This window comes from Somniosus microcephalus, chromosome 14 (assembly GCF_052327205.1).
Source record: "Somniosus microcephalus isolate GS21.2 chromosome 14, FLI_Smic_1.0, whole genome shotgun sequence".
Classification (NCBI taxonomy): domain Eukaryota; kingdom Metazoa; phylum Chordata; class Chondrichthyes; order Squaliformes; family Somniosidae; genus Somniosus; species Somniosus microcephalus.
The window spans coordinates 25676087-25702398 of NC_141000.1; the positions used below are offsets into that span (position 1 = coordinate 25676087).

Here is a 26312-nt window from a genome sequence, read left to right on the forward strand (position 1 = left end):
GCGCGATTTGCTGGATATAAAAGCAGTACAGGAATGGGCTGCCTCTAGTGCCTTTAGGCACGGAAGAGGAAGCAGAATTAGTGGTCTGATCCCTTTATCCTTTAAGAGATCTATATAACAGTTGAGCAAAATTCCTCCACGGGCTTTTTCTTTGCACAGCACTGGGATCCATTTCACCAACATCCAAGGGTATGGGTGGGAATGGCCTTTGGAGATCAGCAACACTGGGAATGGAGGGGGGGTGGAAATTTAATCGCAAGGCACGCTGGGGCAGAGACATGGGGGAGTGGGATGCTGGGACCAAAGCAAACGGCTTCACTTGTTATGCTGGGATGGCACAATCCGGTATTGCCGGGGAGACTGGATGGACGGCATTGCCAGGAATGCTGGGAAACTGGATATTGGCTCTGCCTGGGGCACTGGACTGGAAGATAGACAACAGCTCTGGGAACACTGTGCTGAGGTCAGGGGACAGGGGTTTGGGGTTTGGTTGGCGAAAGTCCAACATGGTAGGGAGATGTAGACAGAGGTGGGTAGGTTGGGGGGGGGGGGGGGGGGGAGGAATCGTCGCAACGGCAGCAGGGATGCCAACCGTCCAGGATTGTCTTGGATTCTCCAGGAATTAATGATTAACCTTCATGACACTGCTGTGAGCAACCAGGGAGTAAAGTCATTAGGGCAGTAAAAACAATTCTGTGTTTGTTCATACGCTTTGAACACTTTTGTTTATTGGTTATAGAAATATTGGCAATGGGAAAAAGCTGTTTTGACTGGGCAGGGCCAGGAATACGTCCAACCCGAGTTGACAGAAAGGATAGGATGTGAAGGAACAGCATCACCAGAGGCACTGGGACCAACGGGACAACATTGTCAGGAAACCTAGGACAGACGAAGCAGGAGCATCTCAACCGGATGCTGGGACAGATAGGGGGAAGGGGATGGGGACGGGGATGGGGGAGGTCTGGCATGACCTGTGAAGAAGTGGGAGATGGCAGCACCCCAGCAATACAACTTGCTCCGGGATTGGAGGAAAGGGGCAACAGCGAGGATGCCCAGTCAGAGGGGTTAACTCCTGTAGGAGAGCAGCAACAAAAAACCGGGGTGCGGGGTTGGGGGGTGGTTGGCAAAGCAGCTAAAAATGGCCCTTTCCGCGGGTGGTGGTTTGCTGGTCTCCTGTGGGAGGTCTGGAGGAATACCAGTAGAGCCCCCACCGAATTTCAGGGGCCAGAGCCTCTGCACTCCAGTCAATCTTAAAATGAGGACAAATGGCATTTTTACAATTGGCAGAACAGAAATTGCAACTACTGACACAAAGAGGCAGCCCACTATTTTAAAATTCACCAAAAATAACTACAAAGGCCATCGTTCTAACTGATCTGATGGACGCAGTCTAATTATAAAAAGGCCAGCAATACATCAGGGTGAAACAGATTGGGCAAGGCGAGAAGGTTGCTTCGTGGCATGTCAGAGGCGATATATTGCTGTGGTTCCGTTCGTAGATACTCAGAATTTGGAGGGAGACACACACTTGTAAAACACCAGGTGTAGATTTAGTTCCACCCCCTTTTTGGCACCCCAAAAAATAATTTCATCACCTTTTATTTAACGCTTCGAAGACTCCACTGTCTGTAGCGAGAGAATCATCTGATAAGCCTGTGGAGACTCTTCTCACTCGTCTGCCTGCTTTAGTGGCACTGTCCGTGCGCAGAGTTACCACTACAATAGAGAGAAAGAAACAGCACATTAATGTGGTCACCAAGCCGCATCAATGAAAATACAGCGTAGGTGAAACCTCTCTCATTCATTTATAATGAAGCTCCATCATCGGTGACTGTTATCATCATCAGCGGAGCTCCTATAAATCCATAAACCACAACATAAAACAGGTCCACGTCCTGTGTCAACAACAGCAACTTACATTTATATATCACCTTGACCGTAGTAACACGTCCCAACAGTTGGTTTCTCAACAAAAGTATAAAAAAATGGGGAATACCACAATGGAACTAGGGCCAGAACAACACACCATGGGTTGAAAGGAAGAGCTGGATTAACGCTCCATGGATTGAAAGGAGAGCTGGATTAACGCTCCATGGATTGAAGGGAGAGCTGGATTAACGCTCCATGGATTGAAAGGAGAGCTGGATTAACGCTCCATGGATTGAAAGGAGAGCTGGATTAACGCTCCATGGATTGAAGGGAGAGCTGGATTAACGCTCCATGGATTGAAAGGAGAGCTGGATTAACGCTCCATGGATTGAAAGGAGAGCTGGATTAACGCTCCATGGATTGAAGGGAGAGCTGGATTAACGCTCCATGGATTGAAAGGAGAGCTGGATTAACGCTCCATGGATTGAAGGGAGAGCTGGATTAACGCTCCATGGATTGAACGGAGAGCTGGATTAACGCTCCATGGATTGAAGGGAGAGCTGGATTAACGCTCCATGGATTGAAGGGAGAGCTGGATTAACGCTCCATGGATTGAAGGGAGAGCTGGATTAACGCTCCATGGATTGAAAGGAGAGCTGGATTAACGCTCCATGGATTGAAGGGAGGGCTGGATTAACGCTCCATGGATTGAAGGGAGAGCTGGATTAACGCTCCATGGATTGAAGGGAGAGCTGGATTAACGCTCCATGGATTGAAGGGAGAGCTGGATTAACGCTCCATGGATTGAAGGGAGGGCTGGATTAACGCTCCATGGATTGAAGGGAGAGCTGGATTAACGCTCCGTGGATTGAAAGGAGAGCTGGATTAACGCTCCATGGATTGAAGGGAGGGCTGGATTAACGCTCCATGGATTGAAGGGAGAGCTGGATTAACGCTCCATGGATTGAAAGGAGAGCGGGATTAACGCTCCATGGATTGAAGGGAGAGCTGGATTAACGCTCCATGGATTGAAGGGAGAGCTGGATTAACGCTCCATGGATTGAAAGGAGAGCTGGATTAACGCTCCATGGATTGAAAGGAGAGCTGGATTAACGCTCCATGGATTGAAGGGAGAGCTGGATTAACGCTCCATGGATTGAAGGGAGAGCTGGATTAACGCTCCATGGATTGAAGGGAGAGCTGGATTAACGCTCCATGGATTGAAGGGAGAGCTGGATTAACGCTCCATGGATTGAAAGGAGAGCTGGATTAACGCTCCGTGGATTGAAGGGAGAGCTGGATTAACGCTCCGTGGATTGAAGGGAGAGCTGGATTAACGCTCCATGGATTGAAGGGAGAGCTGGATTAACGCTCCATGGATTGAAAGGAGAGCTGGATTAACGCTCCATGGATTGAAAGGAGAGCTGGATTAACGCTCCATGGATTGAAGGGAGAGCTGGATTAACGCTCCATGGATTGAAGGGAGAGCTGGATTAACGCTCCATGGATTGAAAGGAGAGCTGGATTAACGCTCCATGGATTGAAGGGAGAGCTGGATTAACGCTCCATGGATTGAAGGGAGAGCTGGATTAACGCTCCATGGATTGAAGGGAGAGCTGGATTAACGCTCCATGGATTGAAAGGAGAACTGGATTAACGCTCCATGGATTGAAAGGAGAACTGGATTAACGCTCCATGGATTGAAGGGAGAGCTGGATTAACGCTCCGTGGATTGAAGGGAGAGCTGGATTAACGCTCCATGGATTGAAAGGAGAGCTGGATTAACGCTCCATGGATTGAAGGGAGAGCTGGATTAACGCTCCGTGGATTGAAAGGAGAGCTGGATTAACGCTCCATGGATTGAAGGGAGAGCTGGATTAACGCTCCATGGATTGAAGGGAGAGCTGGATTAACGCTCCATGGATTGAAAGGAGAGCTGGATTAACGCTCCATGGATTGAAGGGAGAGCTGGATTAACGCTCCGTGGATTGAAGGGAGAGCTGGATTAACGCTCCATGGATTGAAGGGAGAGCTGGATTAACGCTCCGTGGATTGAAGGGAGAGCTGGATTAACGCCCCGTGGATTGAAGGGAGAGCTGGATTAACGCTCCATGGATTGAAAGGAGAGCTGGATTAACGCTCCATGGATTGAAGGGAGAGCTGGATTAACGCTCCATGGATTGAAAGGAGAGCTGGATTAACGCTCCATGGATTGAAGGGAGAGCTGGATTAACGCTCAATGGATTGAAAGGAGAGCTGGATTAACGCTCCGTGGATTGAAAGGAGAGCTGGATTAACGCTCCGTGGATTGAAAGGAGAGCTGGATTAACGCTCCATGGATTGAAAGGAGAGCTGGATTAACGCTCCATGGATTGAAAGGAGAGCTGGATTAACGCTCCATGGATTGAAAGGAGAGCTGGATTAACGCTCCATGGATTGAAGGGAGAGCTGGATTAACGCTCCATGGATTGAAGGGAGAGCTGGATTAACGCTCCATGGATTGAAAGGAGAGCTGGATTAACGCTCCATGGATTGAAAGGAGAGCTGGATTAACGCTCAATGGATTGAAGGGAGAGCTGGATTAACGCTCCATGGATTGAAAGGAGAGCTGGATTAACGCTCCGTGGATTGAAGGGAGAGCTGGATTAACGCTCCATGGATTGAAGGGAGAGCTGGATTAACGCTCCGTGGATTGAAAGGAGAGCTGGATTAACGCTCCATGGATTGAAGGGAGAGCTGGATTAACGCTCCATGGATTGAAGGGAGAGCTGGATTAACGCTCCGTGGATTGAAGGGAGAGCTGGATTAACGCTCCGTGGATTGAAGGGAGAGCTGGATTAACGCTCCATGGATTGAAAGGAGAGCTGGATTAACGCTCCATGGATTGAAGGGAGAGCTGGATTAACGCTCCGTGGATTGAAGGGAGAGCTGGATTAACGCTCCATGGATTGAAGGGAGAGCTGGATTAACGCTCCATGGATTGAAGGGAGAGCTGGATTAACGCTCCATGGATTGAAGGGAGAGCTGGATTAACGCTCCATGGATTGAAAGGAGAGCTGGATTAACGCTCCATGGATTGAAGGGAGAGCTGGATTAACGCTCAATGGATTGAAAGGAGAGCTGGATTAACGCTCCGTGGATTGAAAGGAGAGCTGGATTAACGCTCCGTGGATTGAAAGGAGAGCTGGATTAACGCTCCATGGATTGAAAGGAGAGCTGGATTAACGCTCCATGGATTGAAAGGAGAGCTGGATTAACGCTCCATGGATTGAAGGGAGAGCTGGATTAACGCTCCATGGATTGAAGGGAGAGCTGGATTAACGCTCCATGGATTGAAAGGAGAGCTGGATTAACGCTCCATGGATTGAAAGGAGAGCTGGATTAACGCTCCATGGATTGAAGGGAGAGCTGGATTAACGCTCCATGGATTGAAGGGAGAGCTGGATTAACGCTCCATGGATTGAAGGGAGAGCTGGATTAACGCTCCATGGATTGATGGGAGAGCTGGATTAACGCTCCATGGATTGAAAGGAGAGCTGGATTAACGCTCCATGGATTGAAGGGAGAGCTGGATTAATGCTCCATGGATTGAAGGGAGAGCTGGATTAACGCTCCATGGATTGAAGGGAGAGCTGGATTAACGCTCCATGGATTGAAGGGAGAGCTGGATTAATGCTCCATGGATTGAAGGGAGAGCTGGATTAACGCTCCATGGATTGAAGGGAGAGCTGGATTAACGCTCCATGGATTGAAGGGAGAGCTGGATTAACGCTCAATGGATTGAAAGGAGAGCTGGATTAACGCTCCGTGGATTGAAAGGAGAGCTGGATTAACGCTCCGTGGATTGAAAGGAGAGCTGGATTAACGCTCCATGGATTGAAAGGAGAGCTGGATTAACGCTCCATGGATTGAAAGGAGAGCTGGATTAACGCTCCATGGATTGAAAGGAGAGCTGGATTAACGCTCCTTGGATTGAAAGGAGAGCTGGATTAATGCTCCATGGATTGAAGGGAGAGCTGGATTAACGCTCCATGGATTGAAAGGAGAGCTGGATTAACGCTCCATGGATTGAAAGGAGAGCTGGATTAACGCTCAATGGATTGAAGGGAGAGCTGGATTAACGCTCCATGGATTGAAAGGAGAGCTGGATTAACGCTCCGTGGATTGAAGGGAGAGCTGGATTAACGCTCCGTGGATTGAAAGGAGAGCTGGATTAACGCGCCGTGGATTGAAGGGAGAGCTGGATTAACGCTCCGTGGATTGAAGGGAGAGCTGGATTAACGCTCCATGGATTGAAGGGAGAGCTGGATTAACGCTCCGTGGATTGAAAGGAGAGCTGGATTAACGCTCCATGGATTGAAGGGAGAGCTGGATTAACGCTCCGTGGATTGAAGGGAGAGCTGGATTAACGCTCCGTGGATTGAAGGGAGAGCTGGATTAACGCTCCATGGATTGAAAGGAGAGCTGGATTAACGCTCCATGGATTGAAGGGAGAGCTGGATTAACGCTCCATGGATTGAAAGGAGAGCTGGATTAACGCTCCATGGATTGAAGGGAGAGCTGGATTAACGCTCCGTGGATTGAAAGGAGAGCTGGATTAACGCTCCATGGATTGAAGGGAGAGCTGGATTAACGCTCCATGGATTGAAGGGAGAGCTGGATTAACGCTCCATGGATTGAAAGGAGAGCTGGATTAACGCTCCATGGATTGAAGGGAGAGCTGGATTAACGCTCCATGGATTGAAAGGAGAGCTGGATTAACGCTCCATGGATTGAAGGGAGAGCTGGATTAACGCTCCATGGATTGAAGGGAGAGCTGGATTAACGCTCCATGGATTGAAGGGAGAGCTGGATTAACGCTCCATGGATTGAAGGGAGAGCTGGATTAATTTACCATGGATTGAAGGGAGGGCTGGATTAACGCTCCATGGATTGAAAGGAGAGCTGGATTAACGCTCCATGGATTGAAAGGAGAGCTGGATTAACGCTCCATGGATTGAAACAATGGTTGCATTAATTTACAATGGATTGAAATGAGGGCTGGATTAACGCTCCATGGATTGAAAGGAGAGCTGGATTAACGCTCCATGGATTGAAGGGAGAGCTGGATTAACGCTCCATGGATTGAAGGGAGAGCTGGATTAACGCTCCATGGATTGAAGGGAGAGCTGGATTAACGCTCCATGGATTGAAGGGAGAGCTGGATTAATTTACCATGGATTGAAGGGAGGGCTGGATTAACGCTCCATGGATTGAAAGGAGAGCTGGATTAACGCTCCATGGATTGAAAGGAGAGCTGGATTAACGCTCCATGGATTGAAAGGAGCGCTGGATTAACGCTCCATGGATTGAAAGGAGAGCTGGATTAACGCTCCATGGATTGAAGGGAGAGCTGGATTAACGCTCCATGGATTGAAGGGAGAGCTGGATTAACGCTCCATGGATTGAAGGGAGAGCTGGATTAACGCTCCATGGATTGAAAGGAGAGCTGGATTAACGCTCCATGGATTGAAAGGAGAGCTGGATTAACGCTCCATGGATTGAAAGGAGAGCTGGATTAACGCTCCATGGATTGAAGGGAGAGCTGGATTAACGCTCCATGGATTGAAGGGAGAGCTGGATTAACGCTCCATGGATTGAAAGGAGAGCTGGATTAACGCTCCATGGATTGAAGGGAGAGCTGGATTAACGCTCCATGGATTGAAGAGAGAGCTGGATTAACAGTCCATGGATTGAAAGGAGAGCTGGATTAACGCTCCATGGATTGAAAGGAGAGCTGGATTAACGCTCCATGGATTGAAAGGAGAGCTGGATTAACGCTCCATGGATTGAAACAATGGTTGCATTAATTTACCATGGATTGAAATGAGGGCTGGATTAACGCTCAATCGAGTGCAAAACCAAGGTGTGAACCTTTTAAGAGAAGAAACACTCAATCCCCAGTCTGAGCTCTCTGCCCAAGTGCAGCGTGCAAGGATCGGGGTGTGCGTGAAGTGCGTATGACACAGCTGGGCCTTTTTAACACTGGGGTCTCATTTCCATCTTTGAGGCCGGACTCCCGACCCAACCGGACAGGAAACATTACCTAGCTCAATGGGTGGGCGCGGGATTCTGGCCCACCGCCGGGGACCCTAGGAAATGGTCCCCAGTATAAGGTAAGTGGCTGGGGAGGTGGTGGAGGGGTCCAGAGGGGATTGCGGCCAGGGCAAGAGGAAGGGAAGCCCGGGGCAGGGAAGGTTCCCTGCTGGGGCTCGGAGGAGCACGCAAGCCATACAGACCTTCCTGGTCCGCTTCCGGCCCCGATCATCGATCCGACACTGTCGCTGTCCCGGGATTAAAATCGTGACAGGGTCCGAATTGCAGCATAGGACCCCGACTTCTGCATATGAAGGAGGCCCCTGCCTGCCTGGGGTTGCCCAACACCAAGAGCAGCACTGTTAAAATGGCTGGCCGCGGGCGCGAACGCATCATGAACTCAGCGGTAAGCGCCCGACCACCAATTAACCACCCGCCCCATTCCCTTCAGCTGCAGGGAGGGCGTTAAAATCTGGCCTAGTCGTTCTTAGAAATCGCTCGGTAGGTTTTACATGACATCACCACAAGGTGGCAATGAACATCTGGGGATGGCCCACAATCCAAATATTATGGGTGTGAACATACTTTGAGTTTATAAATATAACCAAACTTGCTGCTTCACTCGTTTTTCCTTACATATTTCTTGTCCGTCAAGTGGCAGAGATTAGACAGCGATCCGAATTGGTCTGTATTCTGTTAACACTTTCTTGCATGTAAACTTTTCATGGATTTCATTGAACAGACTTGGAATAAACATCACTGCCATTTCCATTACTTCATTACACTGGATTATGTAAGTGACACATCCTACTAAACCAGGCGAGTTCCAATATACTCAGCCCTCAGAAATACCTGCTGCTTACCTGTCCAAGAACATATATACAACCAATCATTTTTGACTTTGGGCGGTGGTGTAAAATAGGTGTTATTGGATTGGCCGCCCGTTATACACACCTCTCCCAGTCTTCATTTCCATTGGTCCAATATTGCCCGTTATACACTATTGCCTGTAGGCCTTGACATCCTTCTGTTCTGATGAGCTATGCGACTGTGGGGCCCTTACAATCAAGTAAAAATCCCGTCTTCACCCAACATCCACCTCTGTGTATTTTCCACCATAAGTCCCTGGACAGGTAATTGGAGGAAGCCCAGGGACATTGGAATATTCCCTCTACCACCCTGACTGAGATTTTAAACTCATTACAGACCAGGAATAGTTTGTCTCGCCAGATCCTCAACATGATGCCATTATGCAGCAAGCCATCAAAGGACCCAAATCCACATTTTTTAAATAGAAGGATATTGCACAACGAATATTACAAAGTATTACCAAGTACTTACAGCACAGAAACAGGCCAGTCAGTCGAAAAGGTCTGTGCCAGTGTTTATGCTCCACACGAGCCTCCTCCCACCCTTCTTCATCTAACCCCATCAACATATCATAGAATTATAGGATAGTACAGTGCAGAAGGAGGCCATTCAGCCCATCGAGTCTGCGCCAGCTCTTTCGATGAGCAATCCAGTTAGTCCCACTCCCCCGCTCTTTCCCCATATCCCTGTCATTTTTTCTCCTTCAAGTATTTATCCAATTCCCTTTTGAAGGCTACTATTGAATCTGTATCCACCGCCCCATCAGGCAGTGCATTCCAAATCTTAATCACTCGTTGCATAAAAACGTTTTTCCTCATGTTACCTCTGGTTCTTTTGCCTTCTAGAATATCATTCTATTCCTTTCTCCCTCATGTGTTTATCTAGCTTCCCCTTAAATGCATCTATACTATTCGCCTCAACTAGTCCTTGTAGTACCAAGTTCCACATTCTAACCACTCTCTGGGTAAAGAAGTTTCTCCTGAATTCCCTATTGAATTTAATAGTAACTATCTTATATTTATGGCCCCTAGTTCTGGACTCGCCCACAAGTGGAAACATCTTCTCTACGTCGACCCGATCAAACCCTTTCATAATCTCAAAGACTTCCACCAGGTCACGCCTCAGACTTCTCTTTTCTAGAGAAAAGATACCCAGCCTGTTCAATCTTTCCTGATAGATATAACCTCTCAGTTCTGCTATAATTCGAGTAAATCTTTTTTGCACCTTCTCCAGTGCCTCTATACGGAGACCAGAACTGAGCACAGCACTCGAAGTGTGATCTAACAAAGATTCTATACACGTTTAACAGAACTTCTCTGATTTTCAATTCTATCACTCTAGAAATGAACCCCAGTGCTTTGATTGCTTTTTTTTTTTTTTTTTTAAATGGTCTTATTAACCTGCGTCGTCACTTTTAGTGATTTGTGTATTTGTACCCACGGATCCTTCTTTTTCTCTACCCCATTTAACATGTCAAGGTATTGCCAATTAGGTAATGTCCTCAGCAACTCAGCTAATCAGTGTTCAATGGCTAGGACGAAATCCAGTTTAGACTAAAGCATTAAGTGCCACGATAGCATTAAAATTATATTACATTAAAATTTTACTGTACCTCCTACACCCTGTACAGTCGGCCTCACTCTGGGACCCACATCTTGGGACACCTTGATATCTCCGAGCGAAACTCCAATAACTTGGGAGGATGCGGCATCCTGCAAATCTTGACAAACAGCCTGGGCCTGTATGCGGAGATTTTGCGACTCCGCTCTCCCTACCAGCTCCTCGAATTCCTCGTTCATCTGGGCCAGCGGAGAGTCCCGAGAAGCAGAGAGGTATGGAGTGTCAAGTGGGGAGCTTGGCGGGGAAAGGGACGACAGCGAGGACCTGGAGGAGAGCGACGCCAGGGACTGAGGGGGATCCAAAGATCTTCTTGGCTTGCTCAAGTTAGACAGTCCAAAATGGTCGATGAACGAAGGGTCTTTAGCTATTGTATCAAACGGAAGCAGATCAAACTGCAGATAGCACCCCAAATCAATCGACGCGTCGGTCTCATATTGCGGAAGCCCGTATATATCAGTAAAACTGACCGAACTTAAAGAGCCTCTACTGGAAGCCAGTGATCCACAGCTAGATGCAAGTGAGCCTCTGCTACTGCCAGATGACACCGTGAGTGTACTAGCGGTTAAGCTGCAATGCAAAGGATATTATTTTAGTTAAGAATGTGTGATCATTGGACACTGATAATGGCCCATTATTCATCCCCTTACAATGGCCAGGAAGCTGCGTCAGAATTATGGGATTGTCCATTTGTATCAAAATACTTTTGTTTATTCCGTTTAACAGTACCGATTCCAGGGCACATCAGCTGACAGAGAAACTAGATTAGCTAGTTATTTTAAAATAAAATTGCAAGAACTGGATGAACATGACCTGGAGCTCACTGTGTTTCTGCTTTTGTCGATTAATGTTTTCTCACCTTGCAGCTATAGATATTACCAGGTTGACCCAAGGAGATGGGAATTCTCTGTACTCCTGAGTGCAGTCAGTACTGCAGGCCTACCGACAGTCTGAGTGGCTTCCTCGGCCACATCAGAGGGCAATTAAGAGTCAACCACGTTGGTGTGGGACTGGAGTCACATGTAGGCCAGACCGGGTAAGGACGGCAGGTTTCCTTCCCTGAAGGACATTAGTTGGGTTTTTATGGCAATCCAACAGCTTCATGGTTACTTTTACTTGATACCAGCTTTTTATTTCCAGATTTTTTTTTTCTGTAAACTGAATTCACATTAAACAGCCATGTTGGGATTTGAATGCACATTCGCTGGATTATTAGTCCAGGAACATACCTTACTACAACAAAAAGAAAATACTGCAGATGCTGGAAATCTGAAATAAAAACAGAAAATGGTGGAGATACTCAGCAGGTCAGGCAGCATCTGTGAAGAGAGAAACAGAGTTAACGTTTCAGGTCGATGACCTTTCGTTCTGATGAAAGGTCATCGACTTGAAACGTTAACTCTGTTTCTCTATTCACAGATGCTGCCTGACCTGCTGAGTATCTCCAGCATTTTCTGTTAACATACCTTACTAGATGTTTTCTATTTATGTATAACTACATGCACACAAAGATGCAATCATACACACATATATCTCAATGCATGTTAACAAAATACCATGCCGTAGTTGACAACTAAATTAAAATAACTAGATCTAGTTTACTTTTATAGTTTATCATGCAGTTTTATAGGATATCTGGTAACAGACTTACTAACCTCCTTAGCTGGGAGTGCAAATACGTGGTTAAACGTGTAGCTTCTTCTAGCTGTCTTAATAAACAGTTTCTCTTCTCTAGCAACAGCATTCTGTAAGAAAAAGATTAAAAACAGGCGGGGGCGCTGAAATTGAGAATCTAATCAGCTTGGTGCTGAAGTTTCAACATAGCTTTACTGAAAAAATGATACGTGTATCACACTTTCTGTGCTCTTGTTTTGATTACAGGACATTGCATCTGTTCATGTGCATCCCAGGGGGGTGCAGAGATTTTAAAAGCATGATTCATACTGTATATGCCTTTAAAAGAAGAAAGTGTGCAATGCACGAGATACAAGGCGGCCAGGAAGACACATTAAACATTCAATATCACTAGCACTGCACAGTTTAAAAAAGTTCACTCACTGGGGGTAATTTTGTCTTTGGGCAGTAGTGTAAAACAGGCGATATCAGAACAACCGTTTGCTAGCCATGGCTCAGTTGGTAGCACCCTCACCTGAGTTAGAAAGTTGTGGGCTCAAGTTCCACTCCAGAGACTTGTGCACAAAAAATCTAGACTGACACTTCAGTGCAGTGCTGAGGAAGTGCTGCACTGTCGGAGGTGTCGTCTTTCAGGTGAGACATTAAACTGAGGCCCTGTCTGCCCCCTCAGGTGGGTGTTTCGAAGAAGAGCAGGGGAGGTGTCCTGGTCAATATTTTATCCCTCAATCAACGTCACTAAAACAGATTATCTGGTGATTATCTGTTTGTGGGAGCTTGCTGTGTGCAAATTGGCTGCCGCGTTTTCCTACATTACAACAGTGACTACACTTCAAAAAGTATTTCATTGCCTGTAAAACGCTTTGGGAATTCTGGTGGTCGTGAAAGTCGCTATATAAATGCAAGACGTTCTTGCTTTTCAACTGACCATTACACAGCTCTCCCGATTTTCATTTCCCTTGCAGGCAATGGGAGAGATGTATAACCGCCAACTGATCCGATATCGCCCCTTTTCACACTGTCGCGCAAAGTCAAAATTACCCCCACTTTCTCCCTATTAGACAATTTGTCGTCTTTTTTAAAATGCAGAAAAGGAAGTGTCAGTTGTCCAAAAGGCAAACAATCACTGACCCACCTCCCTGAGGTGGACCGTGTGGGGTTCCTGGCAGAGCTCAATGGCATTACAGTTGTCTCTGCAGGTCATAGTGGAATATGGGGCGGGGAGGGGAGCGGCGGTGGGGGGGGGGGGGGGGTGGCGGTGGGGGTGGGGGTGGGCACACCTCAGTCCCTAGTAAACTGGAGCCTCCTCAGAAATTGTTCCTCAACCATGTTCAGGTAGCTGATTCTGTCACAATAAAAGCTCGCTGCCAGGTATTTGGGAACTGAATTAACATGTCCCCTCCCTAAACCTCTGTCCTGCTGCCCATGTCCTAACTTGCACCAAGTCCCATTCACCCATCACCCCTGTGCTCGCTGACCTACATTGGTAGCAATGCCTCGATTTTAAAATTCTCATCCTTGTTTTTAAATCCCTCTCTGGCCTCGCCCCTTCCTATCTCTGTAACCGCCTCCAACCCCACAGCCCTCCGAGGTATCTGCTCTCCTCCAATTCTGGCCTCTTGAGCATCCTGAGTTTTAATCACTTCACCACTGGAGGCCATGCCTTCAGCTGCCTAGGCTCTAAGCTCTGGAATTCCCTCCCTAAACCTCTCCACCTCTCTTTCCTCCTTTAAGGCACTCCTTAAAACCTACCTCTTTGACCAAGCGTTCGGTCACCTGTCCTAATATCGCCTTCTTTGGCTCGGTGTCAAATTTTTGTCTGATTGCTCTCCTGCGAAGCACCATGGGACTTTTTCCTATGTTAAAGGCGCCATATTTGTAGGGCTATGGGGAAAGGGCAAGGGAATTTAACCAATGACCTGGATATTGGAATACAGAGTAGAATTTCTAAATTTGCCGATGACACCAAACTTGGGGGTGTGGCAAACCATGAGGATGATACCAATCAACTGCAACAGGGCATAGAAAGGCTAGCAGGATGGGCAGACAAGTGACAGATGGAATTTAATACTAAGAAGTGTGAGATGATGCATTTTGGCAGAAGGAACAGGGAGAGGCAATATACACTTAATGGCACAGTTTTAAAGATTGTGCAGGGACAGAGGGACCTGGGAGTTAATGGCCCAGAAATCCAGGTCCCAACGCGTGAGTACACACTGGGTACTCACGCGTAAGCCCAACGAAAGTGCCGGTTTCATGCATGCACTGCGTATGCGCGGGAAACTGGCACTTCCGTTCCCCTGAAAGAAGGGGTCGACAGGTGGAACGCATGCGCCGGAGAGGTAGCACGTGCGCATCGAACTTACATTTTTTTCCCAGGTTTCTCCAGGAGGGCAAGTCTCCAGCAGTTACACTTTTAAAAAGCAGGCGCAAGGTCTGCTTTTAAAAAAGGTAAGTGGTGAATTAATTAAAATTAAAACATTTTTTCCCACAGGTTTATTATTTTTAAATACTTTAAAGAAAGGCAAGTTTATTTTTAGCCCTGTTAGAAAATGTAATTAATTTTTTGAAAAATTTAAATGATTGTTTAAAATAGTTATTTCATGTAATTTATAGTTATTTTAAAAATGTGATTTTTAAAACATTTATTTGAAGTTTTAGTGATGTTTTGGGGCTTATAGTATTTATAGGTTTGACAGCTCTTCTTGTCAAACTTATGAATGAAGCATTCCCTGCTACCATGGCCCATGTGATCCCAGGGGACGCATCGAAGTAACTGCGCCCCTGGGATATGCAAGCACTGTGCGCCGGCAGTTGGAGGAGGCCCAGGATCGGAATCCCACATGGGCCCACAGCTCAACGGCCGGCGCGCAAGGTAAGTGCAGGTCGGGGGCTTGCACCCGCGGGAAGCCCCTGACCCGAATTTCTGGGCCAATGTGCTTCGGTCCCTGAAGGTGGCGGGACATATTGAAAGAGTGGTTAGCAAAGCATATGGGATCTTGGGCTTCATAAATAGAGGTATTGAGTACAAAAGTAGAACCTTTATAAAGCGCTGATTAGGCCACATCTGGAGTATTGCGTCCAGTTCTGGTCACCACACTTTAGGAAGGATGTAAAGGCACTTGAGAGGGTGCAGAGGAGATTTACCAGAATTGTTCCGGGGATGGGGTATCTTAGCTACAAGGACAGGTTGGAGAAGCTGGATTTGTTCTCATTAGAGCAAAGGAGGTTGAGGGGTGATTGGATAGAGGTGTACAAATTATGACGGGTTTGGATAGGCTAGACGGGGAAAGGCTGTTCCCACTAGTTGATGGTACAAGGACTAGGGGACACAGATTGAAGGTTTTGGGTAAGAGATACGGGGGGTGGCATGTGAGAAAAAAACTTTTTTAGGCAGGTGATGAGGACCTGGAACTTGCTGCCGAGGGAAGTGGTGGAAGCAGAGACACTCAATGTTTTTAAGGGGAGACTGGATAGGCACTTGAGGGAAATAAACTTGCAGGGCTACGGGGATAGAACGGGGGAATGGGACTGACTGGATTGCGCTACAGAGAGCCGGCACAGACTCGATGGGCCGAATGGCCTCCTTCTGTGCCGTTATGACTCTAATTGGACAGCTCGTTCAAACAGCCGGCACGAACTCGATGTGCCGAATAGCCTCCTTCTGCGCTATAAGATTGTATGATATAAATGCAAGTTGTTTACATGTGGTAAGAGCACGGAGATGGTTTAGTTTATATTCCCCAGCTATAAAATGTGTTGCCAAAGAAACAAAGCAGCAGAAACCTCTCAGTAAATTCCTGACACGGAGTGGCTTGCGCACGCTGGATATCGTCCTCCAGCCGCTGGCGCTCCGCCTCAAGTCGAGCTAGTTCCTCGGGCAAGCGCTTCTGCTGGCTGATGAGCTGCAGCTCCTGGAATAGTGCCTCTTTCTCTCTGATCAGTTGGAGACGGTCCCAATCAGCCTCAGCCCTTCCTGGCCATGTCTCGTTGTCCAACTGAGCCAGCTGTAGTTGGATACTGGAAACTCTGTGTGAGGGAGGTGGGGGGAAGGGAGAGAGAGAGAGAGAGAGAAACCAGGGGGTAAAGTTACGGTTAATATCTGAGCAAAGTTGTAGTTACCGACACCAACAAGAAATGATCACAACGATTCAAGTAGTCGTGCACTTTTCCTGTTATGGAAATTTTTCACTTGAAATTATCTCAAAATAAAAACACAAAAAGAAACATCTCAATACCATTAGGTGCTGGGGCTTATTTTCCTCTGCTCTGAACTTTGTCAAACCTGGCTGATTTTCCAGATTCAACTTTTCTTTTCCCAATTCTCGGAATGTGGGCGTCGTTGGCAAGACCGGCATTTATTGCCCATCCCGAGTTGCCCAGAGAAGCTGGTGGTGGTGGGCCGCCTTCTTGTGAAAGCGATCCAATGGTTTTTGGTACAATGGAGGAGCGTCTAGCTAGGTCAATATATGTGGGCAGTTAAGCCTCAACCGCGTTGGTGTGGGACTGGAGTCACATATCGGGTTTCCTTCCCTTAAGAAGATTCATGAACCAGTTGGGTTTTTACAACAATCCGACAGCTTGATGGTCATTTTTACTGATCGCAGCTTTTTATTTCCAGATTTTAAAAAATTGAATTCAAATTCTCAAACTGCCATTTGAGCTCACACCCTCTGGATTATTGTTCCAGGCCTCTAGATTACAAGTCTAGTAACATAACCCCTACACTACCATGTCGTGGGTGTCCATTCCCCCCTCAATCGGCACAGGATAGTTAAGCGATTCTGCAGGCCTTTTCGTCCTGGCGCAGCATATACTGGGAGCTAGAGCAAATAGGGGGGCGGTGAATTTACAGGGTAATTAACTACAAAGTAAAGCATATTATATTGCCCTTGTACAAGACCTTGGTTCAGCCTCAGTTACAATACTGTGTCCAGTTTTGGTCTCCTCACATGGTGGGTGATATAGAGCCTTTGGAAAAGGTTTAGAGAAGGACCGAAAGAGAGAGAGATGTAAAACAGGCTGCCGGCTCGCTTTCACCCATTTTACACTATCGCACAAAGTCAAGGTCTAGCTCATAGAGTGGTAAATATTTAAATATTAACAGAAAATAGGATAGCCATTTGGAGGAGTGAGCAATTGGGATTATTGTTTTCCCCAGTTCTGTCATTTCCTGTGTTACTTCGGAGATGATACTGTTGATGGGGCAGTAACTTTATATAGCCAGCAGATGGTGCCTGTTTTTGTTTTGATTCTGGCCAATAATGCTCACCTTTCTGCCAAGGCTATCAAGAAGATTTAGTATGTTTATCTCCCTAAAACCTTCATCTAATTAGCTTGCCCTGCGATTACATCGCTCGCATTTAATACCAAATGTCGGCATATTACCTCAGGGCCACAAGATGTGTTGTAAGAAAGAACAGTCGCTCTGGTATGAGTGCTGACCTTGTAGAATATGTGCATTTCAGAAATCTAATGAGAGAATCCAGATGTTGCCTCTGCTATTGCAGCCATTTGGAAGTGAGAGATACAGGTAATGGGCAGAATGTATTTAAATCAAGAATGACTGGGGCCTTCTCCCCACCATATCAATGTTGCAGTCCTTATGTCTCACTTATTGTGCCACCAGTTACACAATGAATAGAAAGAAGGAAGAATTGATACAGCACCTTTCACAACCGCAGGACATCTAAAAGCACTTTACAGCTAATGGAGTACTTTTTTTTTTTGAAGTGCAGTCACCGCTGTATTGTAGGAATACTCCCATAATACTTCGACTCTCAGTATTTACTAGACATCTGAGGCAGTTAACTAGGTCAGGAAAACAACTCGACTTATAATTCAAGCATGCGAGATTCTCAATGTCTCTCAGTGACGTCACAAGTTGGCACTTTGATAAGTTTGCTCTTTGTTGAGATACACAAATGTACTGATTTTGTGAGATCCTCAACAGTAATTAAGATTACTTGACAGATCAGTTCCATTACTTATGCTAAACTGTACTCATTTTGCAACTCGCTTCCTACATTAAATCAGTGGCTACACTTCAAAAGTGACTGACAGTAAAGCACTTTGGGAAGTCCTGAGGTTGTGAAAGGCACTGTATAAATGCAAGACTTCTTTAACTTGAGGCTTTTTAAAAATATTAGTTCTTGGGATGTGGGTGTCGCTGGCAAGTCCAGCATTTATTGCCCATCCCTAATTGCCCTCGAGAAGGTGGTGGTGAGCCGCCTTCTTGAACCGCTGCAGTCCGTGTGGTGAAGGTACTCCCACAGTGCTGTTAGGGAGGGAGTTCCAGGATTTTGACCCAGCGACGATGAAGGATCGGCGATATATTTCTAAGTCAGGATGGTGTGTGACTTGGAGGGGAATTGGAGGTGGTGGTGTTCCCATGCGCCTGCTGGCCTTGTCCTTCTAGGTGGAAGAGGTCGTGGGTTTGGGAGGTGCTGCCGAAGAAGCCTTGGTGAGTTGCTGCAGTGCATCTTGTAGATGGTACACACTGCAGCCACGGTGCAGCCAGGCTGGCCTGCTCCTAAATATTCCTTATACTAAGCAATCAAATACATTAACTAGTTGTCTGGTTTTCGGTTTCTTTCTAGATGTTTTTATATTTGCTCTGTTTGAAAGATCTCCTTCATATTAAGTATTGGCAGCTCCCTGAATTCGTAAAAAAATGCTTCTTTAAAAAAAAATCAAAACACAGTATGCAACAAATGGATTCCAGTGCACAACGTTTTTTGATATATAACACATAGTTAAACTTTTAGAGCTGAATATAGCAGGCCTACCGGGAAACCAAAACATTGCTTCTCTCTGTCAACTAAAGAATTACAGGAATGATATTTCTTGCTTAAAAATTAGTACAACGCAGCAAATTCTCTCGCCCACAGCATGCTGGAACTAACTCTGGGTACTCATGGCAGCCACAGAGAGCTGGAGTGAAAACACTAATGCATGTAAACACAAAGGCTCTTCAGTAATACCAACAAGCCGAGGGCAGGAATGCATGATAAACGAAGAATGTGACCACAAAGATAATAGCTACGGCAATGTATTCAACGCATTTACCCTCACACAACATTACAACGCTCCTCCAGCACAACATAGAAACATAGAAACATAGAGATAGGAACAGGAGTAGGCCATTCGGCCCTTCGAGCCTGCTCCGCCATTCAATGAGATCATGGCTGATCTTCATCTGAGATCTTAGCTGATCTTACCAGTTCAGTACCCCGTCCCCGCCTTTTCTCCGTAACCCTTAATCCCCTTAGCCTTCAGAAATATATCCAATTCTCTCTTGAAAATATTTATTGAATTAGCCTTCACAGCCCTCTGTGGCAGGGAATTCCACAGGCTCACCACTCTTTGAGTGAAGAAATTCTTCCTCATCTCTGTTTTAAATGATTTGCCCGCTATTTTTAGACTGTGGCCCCTGGTTCTGTGCTCCCCTGCCATTGGAAACATTCTCTCTGAATTCAGCCTGTCCAGGCCTGCCATAATTTTATATGTTTCGATGAGATCCCCTCTCAATCTTCTAAACTCCAGTGAGTACAAGCCCAAACTATTCAATCTCTCCTCGTAGGTCATTCCCGCCATTCCAGGTATCAGCCTGGTGAATCGCCGCTGCACTCTTTCCATGGCAAGAACATCCTTCCGCAGATGGGGCGACCAAAACTGTACACAATACTCCAGATGCGGTCTCACCAGCACCTTGTACAGCTGTAGTAAGGTATCCCTATTCCTATACTCGAACCCCCTTGATATGAAGGCCAACATACCATTTGCCTTCTTAATCGCCTGTTGCACCTGCATGCTCTCCTTCAGTGACTGGTGCACAAGAACACCCAGGTCCCTCTGCACTTCCCCATCTCCCAATCTATTGCCATTTAGATAATAATCTACCCTCCTGTTTTTACCCCCAAAGTGGATAACCTCGCATTTATCCACATTATAGTGCATCTGCCACGTATCCGCCCATTCCCCCAACCTGTCCAAATCGCACTGTAGCCTCCTGACATCCTCATCAGAGCCCACCCCTCCTCCTAGTTTAGTGTCGTCAGCGAATTTGGAAATATTGCATCCAATTCCCTGATCCAGATCATTTATATATATTGTGAACAGCTGGGGTCCCAGGACAGATCCTTGCGGCACCCCGCTGGTCACTGCCTGCCACTCCGAAAACGAGCCGTTTATTCCAACTCTCTGTTTTCTATCCGCCAGCCAGTTCTCTATCCACGTTAATACTTTGCCCCCAATCCCATGAGCCTTAATTTTGCATGATAATCTTTTGTGTGGAACCTTATCGAAGGCTTTCTGGAAGTCAAGGTACACCACATCCACTGGCTCTCCCCCATCTATTTTACCAGTTACTTCCTCAAAAAATTCCAGCAGATTAGTCAAACACGATTTGCCCTTTGTAAATCCATGTTGACTCTGTCCGATCCTTTCCCCATTTGTCAAGTGCTCCGCTATTTTATCCTTAATAATGGACTCTAGCATTTTGCCCACAACCGATGTAAGGCTTACTGGTCTATAATTCCCTGCTTTCTCTCTACCCCCCTTTTTAAATATTGGGGTAACATTAGCTACCCTCCAATCCACGGGTACTGTTCCCGAGTCAATGGAGTTCCGGAAGATGATCCTTAGAGCATCTGCTATCTCCAGGGCCACCTCCTTAAGTACCCTAGGATGTAGTTTATCAGGCCCCGGGGATTTGTCGGCCTTCAGTCCCCTCAACTTACCCAACACCATATCCCTAGAGATACTAATTTCTGTCAGCTCCTCCCTCTCATTAGTCCCTATGTTTGCCGATATTCCTGGGAGGTTATTTGTGTCCTCCTTTGTGAATACAGAACCAAAGTATGAGTTTAATTGGTCTGCCATTTCCTTATTCTCCATTATATATTCTCCCGAATCGGACTGCAAGGGACCGACTTGGGATTTTACCAGTCTTTTCCTCCTGATATACCGATAAAAGCTTTTGCAGTCTGTCTTTATGTTTGCTGCAAGTTTACTTTCGTATTCTATTTTCCCCTTCCTGATTAATCCCTTTGTCCTCTTTTGCTGTATCCTGTACTGCCCCCAATCTTCCGGTCTGGTGCTTTTTTTTGCCAGTTGATATGCCCTTTTTTTTGATTTTATGCTGTCCCTAATTTCCCTCGTTATCCACGGTTGAGCCACCTTTTTAGGTTTATTTTTATGCCAAACCGGTATAAACATGTTCTGGAATTCTTCCATTCTATCTTTGAATGCTTGCCATTGTCTATCCACTGTCAATCCCCCCAGAAACACCACCCAATCAATCTTACCCAATTCCCGTCTCATACCCTCGTAATTCCCTTTATTTAAGTTCTGGACCTTAGTCTCTGATTCAATTTCCTCACTCTCCATCTCGACTGAGAGCTCGATCATATTATGATCGCTCTGACCCAAGGGGCCTCGTACAAGAAGATTGTTGATAAGTCCCTTCTCATTGCACAATACCCAGTCTAAAATGGCCTGATCTCGAGTCGGCTCCTCGACATATTGGTCCAGATAACCGTCCCGAAAACATTCCAGGAATTCCTCCTCCTCAGAATTTTTACTAATTTGGGTAGTCCAATCAATATGTAAATTAAAGTCACCCATGATGACAGCTGTGCTCTTATCGCACGCTTCTCTAATTTCCCTTTTTATGCCTTCCCTCACCTCCATATTACTATTTGGAGGCCTATATATCACACCCACTAACGTTTTCCTCCCCTTGCTATTTCTCATTTCTACCCATACAGATTCCGTTTCATCCGAGTTAATATCCTTCCTTTCCATTGCATTAATCCCCTCCTTTACCAGCAATGCTACCCCACCTCCCCTACCTTTTTGCCGATCCTTCCTAAATATTGTATATCCCTGGATGTTAAGTTCCCAGCCTTGCCCACCCTGCAGCCACGTTTCTGTAATCCCAATCAAATCATACTTGTTTACCTCTATTTCCACAACTAATTCATCCACCTTGTTCCTAATGCTTCTAGCATTAAGATACAAAGCCTTCAGGCTTGCTTTTTTCACACTCTCATTATGAATTAGTTTGGCCCTTTGTGTTTCTCTCCTTTGCTTATTGCTTCTCACCTTTCTACCATTTATTTCTGACTTCATATGACTTCCCTCTTTTCCACTATCTAGGTTCCCATCCCCCTGCCAAATTAGTTTAAATCCTCCCGAACCGCCCTAGAAAATATTACCCCGAGGACATCGGCTCCCTCACAGCTCAGGTGTAGACCGTCCCCTTGGTACAGGTCACTCCTCCCCAAGAACTGGTTCCAATGCCTCAAGAATTTAAATCCCTCTCCCTTGCACCACTGCTCAAGCCACGTATTTAGCTTATCTATCTTACTCTCTCTAAACTTATTAGCTGGCCCTTTTCAAAAGGAGTCTCGATAAGAGAAAGTGCAAAACAGTTTGTCTTTTAACCCCACTGGGTCTTTTATGAAGATGCCACTCCTTAACTTTATTTGGTGATTTCTGTTGCTCATTAATGGATATCAGTGCTGGAGAATAGAATACTTTTTCACATTGTACAAGGTCACATATAGCACAGCCTTAAAAGAGCAGACCTATATCACTTTAAGGATTGTCATTTTGGGGGCGATGTGTTGCTTCCAAGTTCCTTCCTCTGCTGGGAGCACCGACTCTTTCTGGGGTATGGATCCGTCAATGCTTGCTGCCCTCTGTACTTTACTAAATGACCAACCTTCATGTCTGAACCTGGTCGGTGAGAGTCAACAGACTATTTAACTGCAGAGTACATCCCAGCTGAGCTGAATTTAGGCACTGCCCAACATCCATACTGCTGCACAACCCAGCAAGGGTTCAGTGGATCGCAAGTTGCCGTGACAACCCCAGTTGATTCCCCTCCACCACTTGGAATGGAGGAAAATACCATATCCCCAATGTTACCCCACCTGTGATCGGCTAATTCAGTACAGTGATGGCCAATGGAAATCAAAATCAATCATCCAAACCATACCACTGTTTAAAACAAAACACTTTTGTTCTGTTTAGCTCAAAGGTGGCTCAGTGGGTAGGTTCACTCACCAGTACTGAGCCTCACAGGCCTGCATGGTCCCAGGTTCCAACCCTGAGCTGTGCTTAAACTCACTTTCGCAGGCTTTTATTACAGAGGCCGGTGTTGGGAGGACAGAGAGCGGCGGTACAGTGAGTACATAAACTCACTTTTGCGGGCTTTTTTACAGAGACTTATCAATCTCACAGACCTGCGGTGGCGTTCCGGAGCCACGTCACGATTCAAAAAGTGACGCGGACAAGAGGAAGCAGCTGATTGGGTGAGTACGGCCAGGTGAGTATTTATACTACTCTATAGTTTGACAGTTAAGATTAATAGTTTATAAAAATTTAGAAGGTCTTAATTTTTGTGGTTATAGTTTCTAAGGACTCTGTTGTGTATCCGGGAGTGCTAGGAACCAAAGGCCCTTGAATATATCTTTTAATTGTAGTGTAATTAGTGGTATTGATTTGATTTAGTTTAATTTAAACTAATTAAAGGGTAAGTCATGGCAGGACAGTTCGGTCCCGTGGCATGCTCCTCCTGCGCTATGTGGGAAATCAGGGGCACTTCCTGTGTCCCTGACGACCATGTGTGCAGGAAGTGTATCCAGCTGCAGCTACTGACAGACCACATTGTGGCGCTGGAGCTGCGAATGGATAGATACTGGAGCAGTTGCGATGCTAAGGACATCGTGGATAGCATGTTTAGGGTGTTGGTCACACCGCAGGTAAAGGCTGCACGGGCAGGAAGGGAATGGGTGACCACCAGGCAGAGTAGTAGGCGCAGGCAGGTAGTGCAGGGGTCCCCTGCGACCATCCCCCTCTCAAACAGATATGCCACTTTGGATATTGTTGAGGGAGATGGCTTATCGGGGGAAGGCAGCAGCAGCCAACTTCCTGGCACCATGGGTGGTTCTGCTGCACATGACGGGAGGAAATAGAGTGGGAGAGCTATAGTGATAGGGGATTCTATTGTAAGGGGAATAGATAGGCGTTTCTGCGGGCGCAAACGAGACTTCAGGATGGTATGTTGCCTCCCTGGTGCAAGGGTCAAGGACGTCTCGGGGCGGCTGCAGGGCATTCTGGAGGGGGAGGGTGAACAACCAGTTGTCATGGTGCATATAGGTACCAACGATATAGGTAAAAAACAGGATGAGGTCCTAAAAGCTGAATATAGGGAGTTAGGAGGTAAATTAAAAAATAGGACCTCAAAAGGTAGTAATCTCAGGATTGCTACCAGTGCCACATGCTAGTCAGAATAGAAATAGAAGGATATTTCAGGGGAATACGTGGCTAGAGGAATGGTGCAAGGGGGAGGGATTCAAATTCCTGGGACAGTGGAACCGGTTCTGGGGGAGGTGGGACCAGTACAAACTGGACGGTTTGTACTGGGGCGGGACCGGGACCGATGTCCTAGGGGGAGTGTTTGCTAGTGCTGTTGGGGAGGGTTTAAACTAAAATGGCAGGGGGTTGGGAACCTGTGCAGGGAGACAGAGGAAAGGGAAGCAAGGATAGAAACAAAAGACAGGAAGTAGAAAAGCAAAAGTGGAATGCAGAGAAATGAAGGTGTAAATCAAACATGGCCACAGTAAATAATAATTCTAAAAGGACTAAGAGTGTTAAAAAAACAAGCCTGAACGCTTTGTGTCTTAATGCGAGGAGCATTCCTAATAATGTGGATGAATTCGCTGTGCAAATAGATGTAAACAGATATGATGTAATTGGGATTATGGAGACATGGCTCCAGGGTGACCAAGGCTGGGAATTCAACATCCAGGGGTATTCAATATTCAGGAAGGACAGGCAAAAAGGAAAAGGAGATGGGGTAGCATTGCTGCTTAAAGAGGAGATTAACACAATAATAAGGAAGGATATTAGCTCTGATGATGTGGAATCTGTATGGGTGGAGCTGAGAAATACCAAGGGGCAGAAAATGTTAGTGGGAGTTGTATACAGACGTCCAAACAGTAATGCGGAGGTTGGGGATGGCATTAAATTGGGAAATTAGAGACGCGTGCAATAAGGGCACAGCAGTTATCATGGCTGACTTTAATCTACATATAGATTGGGCTAACCAAATTAGTAACAATACTGTGGAGGAGGAATTCCTAGAGTGTATACAAGATGGTTTCCTGGACCAATATGTCAAGGAACCAACTAGAGATCAGGCCATCTTAGACTGGGTATTATGTAATGAGAAAGGATTAATTAGCAATGTTGTTGTGCGAGGCCCGTTGGGGAGGAGCAATCATAATATGATAGAATTTTTCATTAAGTTGGAGTGTGAAGTAGTTGACTCAGAGACTAGGGTCTGGAATTTAAATAAAAGGAAACTACAATGGTATGAGGCGCGAGTTGGCTAGGATGGACTGGGGAACGTTACTTAAAGGGTTGACGGTGGATAGGCAATGGCAGACATTTAAAGATCGCATGGATGAACTACAGAATTTGTTCATCCCTGTTTGGCATAAAAATAAAACAAAAAAGGTGACTCAACCGTGGCTAACAAGGGAAATTAGGGATAGCATAAGATCCAAGGAGAGGACATATAAATTGGCCAGAAAAAGCAGTAAACCTGAGGATTGGGAGCAGTTTAGGATTCAGCAGAGGAGGACAAAGGGATTAATAAAGAGGGGGAAAATAGAATTTGAGTGTAAGCTTGCAGGGAACTTAAAAACTGACTGTAAAAGCTTCTATAGATATGTGAAGAGAAAATGATTGGTAAAGTCAAGCGTAGGTCCCATGCAGTCAGAATCATGGGAATTTATAATGGGGAACAAAGAAATGGTAGACCAATTAAATACATACTTCGGTTCTGTCTTCACAAAGGAGGACACAAATAACCTTCCAGAGATGTCGGGGAACATAGGGTCTAATGAGAGGGAGGAATTGAATGAAATCAGTATTTGTAGGGAAATAGTGTTAGGGAAATTGATGGCATTGAAGGCCGATAAATCCCCAGGGCCTGATAATCTACATCCTAGGGTACTTAAGGAAGTGGCCCTAGAAATAGTAGATGCATTGCTGGTCATCTTCCAAAATTCTATAGACTTTGGAATAGTTCCCATGGATTGGAGTGTAGCTAATGTAACCCCACTATTTAAAAAAGGTGGTAGAGAGAAAACGGGGAATTATAGACTGGTAAGCCTGACATCGGTAGTGGGGAAAATGCTAGAGTCCATTATAAAAGATGCAATAGCAGAGCA

The 26312-nt window shown here is 46.1% G+C and overlaps 1 protein-coding gene across 1 annotated transcript in view; it reads right to left on the reverse strand.

The window, feature by feature from the left end:
• Positions 1–26312, reverse strand: part of wwc3 (WWC family member 3) — a 275710-nt gene that overhangs the window by 46034 nt on the left and 203364 nt on the right. The window contains exons 9-12 of the mRNA XM_086006371.1: positions 15850–16092; positions 12087–12176; positions 10427–11001; positions 1596–1716 (exon numbers count right to left, since the gene is read on the reverse strand). Coding sequence (XP_085862497.1) covers positions 1596–1716; positions 10427–11001; positions 12087–12176; positions 15850–16092 — 1029 coding nt within the window. The remainder of the gene's footprint in view (positions 1–1595; positions 1717–10426; positions 11002–12086; positions 12177–15849; positions 16093–26312) is intronic.